The 10,851-nt window shown below is 33.8% G+C and overlaps 2 protein-coding genes across 2 annotated transcripts; one reads left to right on the forward strand and one right to left on the reverse strand.

The window, feature by feature from the left end:
• Positions 1 to 2,170: 2,170 nt before the first annotated feature.
• LOC21400801 (vacuolar protein sorting-associated protein 22 homolog 1) lies at positions 2,171 to 5,809 on the forward strand. Its single transcript, XM_024162830.1, has 7 exons — positions 2,171 to 2,308; positions 2,438 to 2,548; positions 2,949 to 3,084; positions 4,344 to 4,498; positions 4,865 to 4,972; positions 5,258 to 5,347; positions 5,475 to 5,809. Exons 1-7 carry the CDS (start codon positions 2,258 to 2,260, stop codon positions 5,574 to 5,576), a joined length of 753 nt encoding a protein of 250 aa, XP_024018598.1. The 5' UTR covers positions 2,171 to 2,257; the 3' UTR covers positions 5,577 to 5,809.
• Positions 5,810 to 5,911: 102 nt separating this feature from the next.
• LOC21400802 (fatty acid desaturase 4, chloroplastic) lies at positions 5,912 to 7,001 on the reverse strand. Its single transcript, XM_010093828.2, has one exon. It carries the CDS (start codon positions 6,839 to 6,841, stop codon positions 5,921 to 5,923), a length of 921 nt encoding a protein of 306 aa, XP_010092130.1. The 5' UTR covers positions 6,842 to 7,001; the 3' UTR covers positions 5,912 to 5,920.
• Between the last annotated feature and the right edge of the window lie 3,850 nt (positions 7,002 to 10,851).

Below are 10,851 nucleotides of genomic sequence, written 5' to 3' on the forward strand. Positions count from 1 at the left end.
CCCCAGATAGTTGCTATGTGGGCAAACATGATAATGTCAGTCAGTCAGTCAGGGGCCATTATGCCAAAATACTAAAAGGATCGTGGGCTAAGTGCGAAAACCCCTAAATTTAAGGCTCAAAATAATGAAAACAAAGTGATGATGCTCCCTCAAACTTTCAGTCAGGGGCCATTATGCCAAAATACTAAAAGGATCGTAGGCTAAAGTGCGAAAAACCCTAAATTTAAGGCTCAAAATAATGAAAAAAAAGTGATGATGCTCCCTCAAACTTTCAGTCAGGGGCCATTATGCCAAAATACTAAAAGGATCGTGGGCTAAAGTGCGAAAAACCCTAAATTTAAGGCTCAAAATAATGAAAAAAAAGTGATGATGCTCCCTCAAACTTAATATGATATGATTTTTTTTTTTTGCATTTTGGCAAATTGTCTCTAACTTGTAATTTCTTTTTCAAGTCGCTAACTTGCCAAAGCGTTTGACAAAGTACAAAATAATAATAATAATAATAATAATTTCTTTTTCAAGTCGCTAACTTGCCAAAGCGTTTGACAAAGTACAAAATAATAATAATAATAATAATAATTTCTTTTTCAAGTCGCTAACTTGCCAAAGCGTTTGACAAAGTACAAAATAATAATAATAATAATAATAATTTCTTTTTCAAGTCGCTAACTTGCCAAAGCGTTTGACAAAGTACAAAATAATAATAATAATAATAATAATAATACTAATACTAATACTAATACTAATAATAACAATAATAATAATAATAATAATAATAATAATAATGGGATAAAGTGTGAAAAAACTTAAATTTAAAGTCCAATAATGAAAAAAAAGTGAAAAACCTTAAATTTAAAATCCAATAATGAAAAAAAGTGTAGCTTAAAAGAATTAGAATCCACCCTTTCTTTTAACACAACTAAAAACATTTTTTGTTAAATCTACAATAATACTAAACTAAGCCCACGTGGATCAAACAAATCAATTGCAGGATTTTTCAATAACGTGGGACCCAATTTTTGTTTTTTTCTTTTTTTTACAGTTTTTTTTCTCAATTAGTAGCGGAAGTGTAAGGAAAAAAAAATAGAAAATAAGGTGCGTTTATAACTTATGTTTGAAGACATAATCTATACAAGCTATAGAAATTCGTTTCAATAATTTATATAAAAAATTATTTTCCTTTTCAAATGCCTTTGCTACAGTTTATTACAAGTTAAATTTACTTTCAAAAACAGTAAAATTGCAAGTGTTCAGAGCAAAATATATATACCCGTTTAGTTCGTTGATTCGAGTTTTTAATTCGAGTTGAGATGTGATTTTATGTGAGAGCTTTTTACTGTAGCAAAAAAGTTAGATGTGATTGTTTGTGAGAGCTTTTTACTATAACAAAACTCGAATTCTAAACTCAAATCAGTGAAATGAACGGGGCCATATTTTTTACAAGTTGTGCGGGGCGTGGGTATTAGGAGAGAGTAGGGATAGTGTCTATCCAAATAATGCAACTACTTTCTTGACAAGTTGAATCTCTATCACGTATGCGGAGCCGTGCGGTGTTTATTTTTTTAGCCGATTAGTGTTTCTGATTACGGAATCATGGGATAAGCTGTGAAAACCCTTAAATTCAAAAGTTCAATAATGTGTATATATAACTTAACAACTCCTTCATTTTACAAATTTAAATTTTATTAAAATAAAAAATTTTAAAAAACAGTCATATTTAACTTTTTTACTACAATAAGGCCTCGTTCGCTTTGCGGATTTGAGTTTTCAATTTAAGCTGAGATCTGATATTTTCTTAGAGCTTTTCACTGTAGCAGAAAAAGTTAGATGTGACATTTTCTGAAAGTTTTTTACTGTAAAAACTTAAAACTAAAAGTTCGAATCGGTGAAATAAACGAAGCCTAAAAAACTCTCATATAAAATCACATATCAACTCAAATCGACAAATTAAATGATGCCTAGAAGAATTAAAATCCATTCCTATTTTCCCTAAAAAAATAAAAATCCACTCCTGTCAGTATAAAATAAGAAAAGTGAGTTAGCAGAGAGGTTTCGATCCTGTGCCCTGTGGGTTATGGGCCCACCACGCTTCCGCTGCGCCACTCTGATATCTGCTTATTAACGACAAGATTTATATTTATCACAGTACTTACTTCCATAACATAACAGAACCTCTTTTGCCTCTCTCTGCAACTGCAAGAAATTTCCGACAAACGAAACGAAGAAAATTCCGAAAAGAAGGGGGAAAAAAAAAACCATGCGGAGAAGGCCTGGAATCGGTGGTTTACAAAATGCCGCTGCTGCCAGGGTTTGTTTAATCTTCAATCCTTCCATTTTTTCTCGCAATTCTCTTCCAATTACAATCAGCTCATTCAATTTCATTTGAAATTTTTCTCAATTTTTATGATTTTTAATAATGTTTTTTGGGTAATTATAGGATCAATATCGATTGCTAGGAGAAAATGTAGCGAAGGTCAGAACCGACCTTATGAAGGAACAGCTCGCCACTTTCCGTTCCCAATTAGAAGAATTCGCCTGCAAACACAAGGTCTTGTTTTTTCCCCCATTTTGTTTCTGATTTCGATTTGTTCCTCAATCTTGTAGAAAACTATAATCACTTTCATTTTCGTCCTCTCTTTATTATCAAACTTATTCCTCCTTCACGGATTCGAATTTTCAATTGGAGCTGAAATGCGATATTTTCTAGACTTTTTTAGTGTAGTAGAAAAAGTTAGATGTGACATTTTCTGAGAGTTTTTTACTCTAGAAACTTAAGACTGAAAACTCGAATCGGTGAAATGAACGAATATAATTATGCATAAAATCATCAGTTTAATGCTGAATTTTAAGGTTGTTCTGATTACAATACATGTACTTTAGTATTTTTGGTACAAGATTATGCGTTTTGGTGATTGAAGTTTTGAAAAAGCTGTTTATGATTGGTGCAGAATGATATTCGGAAGAACCCCGCGTTCAGATCACAATTCCATGAGATGTGTACTAAGATTGGAGTAGATCCCTTGGCATCAAATAAAGGATTTTGGGCAGAGCTTTTGGGCATTGGTGACTTCTACTATGAACTTGGTTGGTATCGTCTTCTTATTTCTGACTGGTAACAATGTTTCGAAAGGCTATTTTAGGCCCATTTGGCTCACGCGTTCAAGTCAAGTCAGTGATTCTGATTTAATGGCGGGAACTTTGTGAGAGAACTATTAGTAGGAAATTTTTGAATTGAAATTATTTATAAGAGGAAAACACAGTAGAAAAATCAAAATCATGGATTTATATACATTTGTCAAGCCCGTTCGTACTCAGAACAGTGAAGTAATGATAAAACTAAAGATACATAGAAAGTTCATAGTTGTAGATTCATAAACAACAATGGGGTAAGGTTGCTCTTTCTTCTCGATAAGGTCTAGGTTCGAGTTGGCCCCACTGCGGCGGCCAGTGTATATGGGAAATCCACTTCATGAGGAATCTATATTTTACGTGGGAAGGCACTGCCTCCTGGGTTATCTTGGCAATCCACCCTCTGTAACTTTTTTTTTTTTTTTTCCTTTGATAAAAAGGAAATAATGTCTAAAAGTTAAAAACAAAAATTTCTTTAAGTTTAAAACACACGCGCAAGCACACATACAACAACAACAACAACAAGCCTTAATCCCAACTAATTGGGGTCTGCTATATGGATTCTACTTTTCCACACAACTCTGTTCGAAATTAAACTTTTCTGAAGGCCTAGATCAATAATGTCTTTCCTAACGACTTCGGTCTACGTAATTCTTAGTCTACCCCTCCCTCTCCTTGTATTTGGTATAAGAATGTCCTCCCAATCACGAACTGGTGCTTCTAACGGTCTACGTTGGACATGCCCGTACCACCTCAAGCGGCCTTCGCGCACCTTATCTTCTATTGGTGCTACACCTACTTTACTAAATATAAAGTATTGATCAATATAGAGTTATGCAGTAACTCTTCAAAGTTGAACTAAAGCCTAAAATGTGTGTGAAGTTGCTGTAATCGATAACACGAGATGGGGACTTTAGTGGCAATGAAGAATATGCCAAGGGTGATGACTGAGAACTTGCAGTTAAATCTCATACTTGTATTACTTTCCCTTAGATTTGGAACAAGTACTGGTTTTAATCACTACCCTTTTTCCTCCTGCCATTATCTGTAACAGTTAAAAAAAAAATTTATGGGTGTAATTTGTCATTGAGAATTTGAAGGGTGCCGTTGATTTCTTATGAACACTGAGATTAAGGAAATCGAAGCAGTTCACAAGTTTCTGCATGTTGTTATGTATAATTTATTCACAGAGTTGGACCTCCTTGGTTAGACAGGTGTGCAAATTGTTGAGATATGCTTGGCAACAAGACCTCACAATGGAGGTTTGATCAACCTACACGAACTATGTAACCTACTTCGTAAGAGACGGAAGAGTGATAGAGAAGCAGTTTCTGAGGATGACTGCCTACGAGCGATAAGTAAGCTGAAGGTATCATGGTTTGGTGCCTGTGGCTAAAGTTGGTAATATTTTATAACCTTGTGAGTAAGGTGCTTCATTTAGAGAACACTTTAATTATAAAATCAACACAAAGAGTCAGCTGTCCATCCCTGTATTTGCTTGACATAGATTAAGTTTCTTTGTCTATTGTCCTTTATAAACATACTAAATTACTAATAGCATTCTGAGTATAATATGGTATAACTGTTATTTGTTGAGTAATCAAATTATAGAAGAATGTTTGCCTAGCAAAACTTATTGGAAATTTTGTTTCTATGATCAATGATATTGTCTTAATGTAGAATGAGATTTTATTCATGCATTTTTATAGGCTAACATTTAATGCATTGATTTCAGGCTCTGGGTAACGGCTTTGAGGTGATTTCTGTTGGAAAGAAAAAGCTTGTTCGTTCTGTTCCAACAGAGTTGAATAAAGATCATAATGAAATTTTAGAGCTCGCCCAGGTTAGTATTTTTTTTTTTATTTCATTTACTTTCTAGCATGTTTTATACAAAAAAAAAAAAAAAAAAAAAAGATCCTTCTTTGTTTTGTCTTGACTTCTTTCTTTTAAATAATTTCTTTAAAAAAAAAAAAAAGATTTATTCTGGGTATACTTTCTTTTACGCTGAACTTCTAGGTTTGGTATCAACCAAGATAAATTATTCACGATGGGTGCGATCATTCCAGAACTAAGATAATTATTGAAAATATAAAATTATATTTATAATCACATTTGATTTATATTCTAGGCTCAAGGTTTTGTGACAATTGATGAGGTTGAGAGGCGGCTTTCTTGGACCCCTGGGCGTGCAATCGACACTCTTGACACATTGCTAGATGTATGTTCTTACGAAATCCCTGGTCTATTACTCTATATAGCCATTTCAGCCTCTTCCTTTTCCCCTATTCCTGTTATGTAAATGTGGTAAACGATTGCGTGCTTAAAACCCTGTTAATCTGCTACAGGAAGGTCTTGCAATGATCGATGATGGCCACAGAGACGGTAAACGCCGATATTGGTTTCCCTGTGTTTCTACCATTGCATCGACAGTAGGGGCCGATACGTAACAGGCTCGGAGAAAGACATGAATTTTAGTGACCCAACTGCCAGAATTGTATGCTCATGAAAATGATTGCTTGTGAAAACATGTATAAAGGATGGGAATTTCTTGTTAAAAGAAAAGAAATGGAAATTGATTGTAGTGAATAATTTTTTATTTGGTAACTCGGTTCATACAACTGCTACCAGTTTCAAATTTTATACACTCGACTGATAATGCCAATGATCATATGCAGAGCCAAATACTAGCTGATCTCTTTGGATAAATTATACAATATACATTTAATAATTGCCAACAATTGTGTTGAATATAAATCTGTTGAATAAATGACTTGGAAAAGATGAAACATGGTCAGCTGACTGTAAGTTGAGACGGGGTTTCAGCCTCTTCCGTCCAATCGGAATTTGGCTCACTCCAAGATCTGGGTCGCACTCCTAGCTTGAAGAACAAAATCATCTCCAATGCCTCAAAAACCATTTGCTTATCCAAAAACTCATTCCAAACCCCACTTACTATGCAGTAATTATTGTTGTATGGCGGCCGGTGGTGTGCAGCATGTTGTGACCGCGACACAAGTATGCTGAGATCTTGCAATGCCACCACGAGTGGAGGGAGCCGGCTCTTTGTGCCGTGGGCCCAAGCATGAAATTGCTGGCTAAACATGATGCACCCCGAGCACACAGCAACGAACCCGTGAATTATGGGGTCATTGCAAAGGAGGTCTATGGGAAGCACTGTGAAGGTCACGGCACGAGCAAGGGCATGCAAATTGTTAGCAAACTGACGCCTAGTGATTGTCCATGGCCACTTATGGTGACCTTGGAATGCCTCTATTTGGGTACCGAAGCTTGGAGTTGAGGCATCACCATAATTATCAATGCCCCAATGGTAAACTCCGGACCCAAGATCAGCCAATATGTACCCAACCAAGCCAGCCAAAACGGGCTCTAGCCAAATGTGCGAATTGGCTGCACCTGCCAAGGACTTGGCTAGCGAAATGAGCACTGTAGTACACCCAGATGCCACCCATGCACGGTGAGACCACGTGGACAGCAGGCTCGGATCATTGAGCACGGGGCGGGCACTATTCGTGGATAGAGACGGTGTGGGGAGCACAACCTGCGGTTCGACCACTAGCCTGTTTGGTTCAGTCTTTGGTTTTGTGGTGGTTGTGGCCGAGCAATGCACCCGGGTATGGATGCTAGGGACATGGTATTTGTGGAAATGGCGTTGGGAACCAAGGGGGAGCTTATTTTGGGCTAAGATGGACATTGGTGGATGTCTAAGAGAAACCAATGTAATAGCCTAAGAAATGCAATTATCATAGAGTAAGATCGAAATAGTGGCTGTGGACCAAAAGGGCTATTTTGTGGAAAGCAAAGATTTGAGCCAATCCAATAGTTGTGACTTGTGGTGAGCATGTAGTATGCGTGGTGTGGTTCAAATCTCAAAAAGGTTTTAGTGAATTTGTGTCACCTATTTGTTAAGGATCATTTTGATGATGTTGGAAGAAAGCACTAGAATAAGTCATAAATTATTTTTGGTTTTCTCATTTTTTTATTTGATTTTTGTCTTTTTTATCGTTTTTCTTTTATTTATTTATTTATTTATATTTGGAAATGTGGTATTCTCATTGTTTGGCAATGCAAGTGGCAACTTTTTGCTTTAAAATGGACCATAAAATTGGCCTTTACTTGAGCGTGAGGAAGTCCATTGCCTTACGGCTATGTGCTTGGTCATGTGGCAGCATTTAAGCCGTGGGTGGATGAGGAAATAAAGGATTTCGGAGTGATATTTATCGTTAAATTTCTTCTTCACTTTTTTTTCTTTGGGAGGTTTCTTGCCAATTCTTTGACTAAAGATGAAAGGAAAGAGTTTTTCTTCATCATTTATTTTTTAATTAGGCAAACATGGCTGACGTTTGTGGAATATTCAAGCCCTCAAGATTCAAGAAACATAAAAAAAAAAAAAAGAATAAACCTTCATGGGGTCACCATATGCAGAGAAATCAAGTAGATTGTTCTATTAGAAAAATAGAATGCCAAATCCCAAATTTATATTTTATGTAGAAAAGTTAGTGCCAAGAAAATTGAAGGCTTTGAATAAAGGTAGTAGATAATCTTGCTAAACCTTCAATGATTCTCTCTCTTTTGAGAAAAACAATTTCTCATTATTTCAATATGTCCTGTAAGTTCCTTTTGTTTTTCACATTATCTTTATTCTCCATCTTTCTTCTCTTCTCATCTTGTACCATTCGGTTTGAAGTGACTCCGTTGTGTGTGTAATTAAATAAAAAAAATTATGGAACAACTGTCACGTTTTGTGTTTTTTTTAAGGGAAATAGTAGAAAATAGGTCAATAAGAAAAGCTTAAGAAAGTATATAAGCCAATTTTTAGTTATAGAAATTAATCGGCCATAACTGTCAAGTTATGGTTCATAACCAAATAAGTTATGGATAAACTTGTCAAATTATGGTTCATAGCCAGACAAGTTATGGACAATTATGGACAATAACTTGTCAAGTTATAGTTTATAACCAGACAAGTTATAGACGAAAATAGTAATTTGGCATATTTATTAACTTATGTAAACTATTGACCTATTAATTTTAATTCATCTATTTTCTTCTTTCTTCTTTTTTTTTTTTTTAATTATCAGAAGAAGAAAAAAAAAGAAATTATTAGTGTCAAAGATATAAATTTGGGTCATGTCACATTTTGTGTCTTTCTCTTTCTAGTCCTCCTCTCATGCCCGTTGGGTTCGGCCACGGTCAGCTAATCCCACTTGGATCTCATCATGTCAAAAGCCCAACCCATTCTTCTAATTTTCGATTTCCTTTTACCAAATAAACAAAAAGAAAATTCGTTATATATTATTATAATATATTGGAGAATTTTGTGTGAATACCAAGGAATATTCTACCAATTCGGTATACTTCAAAACTATTAAGATGACGTTTAGTTTATAAATTTAAAATTATTTTCAGTTTATGTGTATTTTTTATGAGAAAAAATACTGTAACGAATAACGAATCATGATTCAAATTATGGTATGAATCTACTAACTAAATGTTGCATACAATTTGTCAATTTTTTATTTTTATTTTTCGTTTTCACATGATTTTGATATGACAAGATTTGGAACTGTATCTTGAAAAACATCTCTTCTTGTTTTCTAAAAAGATGACTTTATTCACACGCTATTTTTTATTCTCCACTCCGTTCTTTACATTTTAATTCCTTATGACAAAAAAAAAAACCCTCACATAAAATAATAAAAAAAACAATTATTATGACTTAGTTACAGAATCAAATTTTAATATAAAAGAAAACTAATTACATATTTTTTTTCTTTTAACATTCCCCACATATTATTATCCCAAATTTTATGTTTTTTACTAATTATTTTGTTTTTAAAGGATGATAATTCCATTTTGGCCTATTATTTTTATAACGTTGGGCTGTTTTTTTTTCTTTTTTCTTTTTCATTCTCTCTCTCTATATATATATATATATATATATTTGTTTATACTATTTAGAAGCTTTTTTTTCCTATTTTGTTGTTGCATCAATTTGTCAATAGATATAACAATTATCTTGTCATTTGCCTATATTTATGTTTTTTATTTTTCTAAAAAATGTAATAATTATTTTCTTATGTATGAGAAAAGACCCGGTACTTCAAAAAAAAAAATAGAGATAAAGAAATGACAATATTAAAATAGTAAATTAAACTAAAATGGCGGGGGCGAAAAGAAAAATAAAATGTTTAAGAATTAATAATTTTAATAAAAATGTTAGGGGTAATCTTAGAATATTAGGGTTGAATAAAAAGTAAATTTTATTTTTTTTAAATTAAGTGGAGTTTGTATTTAAAAGATGTATGTGGCGAGTAAAAAGAAAGTGGGAATAGAAACACTATTCTTAAAATTAAGTTGTATATTTTTATTTGATAGCTTAACGTGTTGGTATGTGAGGCAAATATTTAGCTTACTCTTTTAATCATTTTATCAGTTTTTCTAGGGTATAAATCATTGTATCTCAATAATCATATTACAAAATCAATTTTTGTAACTCAAGTTCACGCCTCAAGAAAGATAAAAAATAGAAATCTGTCGAGGCCAAATTTCATTTCTCATTTTTTATCATACACGTTTCAACATACGTCTTAGAGAATGAGGATTAATCATGAAATCGGCAACCAAAATGAACTACAAGCTTACAACTCACGAGTCGCGGAGTGCTAGAACGGCCAGACTAATGGCTCGCCAAACGAGTCGTCAGACGAACCTGCCAACCTGACACCTGAGATCTGCACAAAAGATCTCCTTTTCAGCAAATATATTCCACATATAATTATAGGATCATGTCCAAAATAGCAAAGGGGAAAGTCAAACATAATATTTGTTGGTCTCCGAATCAAATCCGGATGCGGAAGCGTGGCGGGGGGAGGCGGATCGTGTATAACAAAAATTTTCATAAAACCTTTGAGATACTCTATAGATTATATTAATTTATGCACGAATAAATTAATCACATTAATTCATATATTAAGAACTCAATTAGAAAAAATACTTGGAGGCCGACTCGGATGATAACTTGAGTTCTTTGACCTAGAACAATCCTTGCTCCAAAGCTTTGTGTTTAGAAAACTAATGTCTTCCACGTCAATTTCTAGAATCCACAAAGACGTGTGTGTGGGCACACATGAGACAAAACGAGTTACAATAAACACTCGAATTTCCACAAACACCAACGCATGCACGATGTGGAATTTTTTGGAGAAAATATTTTTCCTTCCTCTCTACCTTGAGAATTTCGGCCAGCCTTGACTATTAGGGTAGAAAAATTGTTTCAAATCATTCTCATATTTATAGAGTAGAAGTCAAACTTCTAGAAGGAATCCAATCTCTACCTCCAAGATAAAGCTTGTCAATTATCTCCTATTTGAATTTTGAACAAAATCTCCTCTATCCCTTATCCCTTGTGGCCGGCCATGCTAGGGATTCCTATCCCTGTGTGTGGCGCCAATATCAGATAGGGAAGAAAGAGAAAATCATCATTTATCCTGTAGTCCAATTTTGACTCAAATTCAAATTCCAATTTAAGTCAAACTTAAATTAATTTGAATTCTAAATTGAACAACTTATCAAATAAGTTTAAATGGATAAATCTAGATGTGTTCAAATTCAAATTTAAAAAATCACATTATTTAAATAATAATTAATTCTCAATCAATAATTTTCGAGTATTTAATTTTAGAATTCCGTAATTCTAAAATT

This window comes from Morus notabilis, unplaced genomic scaffold (assembly GCF_000414095.1).
Source record: "Morus notabilis unplaced genomic scaffold, ASM41409v2 Scaffold946, whole genome shotgun sequence".
Taxonomy (NCBI): Eukaryota; Viridiplantae; Streptophyta; class Magnoliopsida; order Rosales; family Moraceae; genus Morus; species Morus notabilis.

What these genes read in the sequence shown, in the direction of transcription:
- LOC21400802 (XM_010093828.2), bottom strand. Translation starts at nt 6,841, where the DNA reads ATGTCCATCTTAGCCCAAAATAAGCTCCCCCTTGGTTCCCAACGCCAT.
- LOC21400801 (XM_024162830.1), top strand. Translation starts at nt 2,258, where the DNA reads ATGCGGAGAAGGCCTGGAATCGGTGGTTTACAAAATGCCGCTGCTGCC. An exon ending in AAATTTTAGAGCTCGCCCAG is followed by an intron (nt 4,973 to 5,257) that starts GTTAGTATTTTT and finishes TTTATATTCTAG; the next exon opens with GCTCAAGGTTTTGTGACAAT. An exon ending in CTCTTGACACATTGCTAGAT is followed by an intron (nt 5,348 to 5,474) that starts GTATGTTCTTAC and finishes AATCTGCTACAG; the next exon opens with GAAGGTCTTGCAATGATCGA.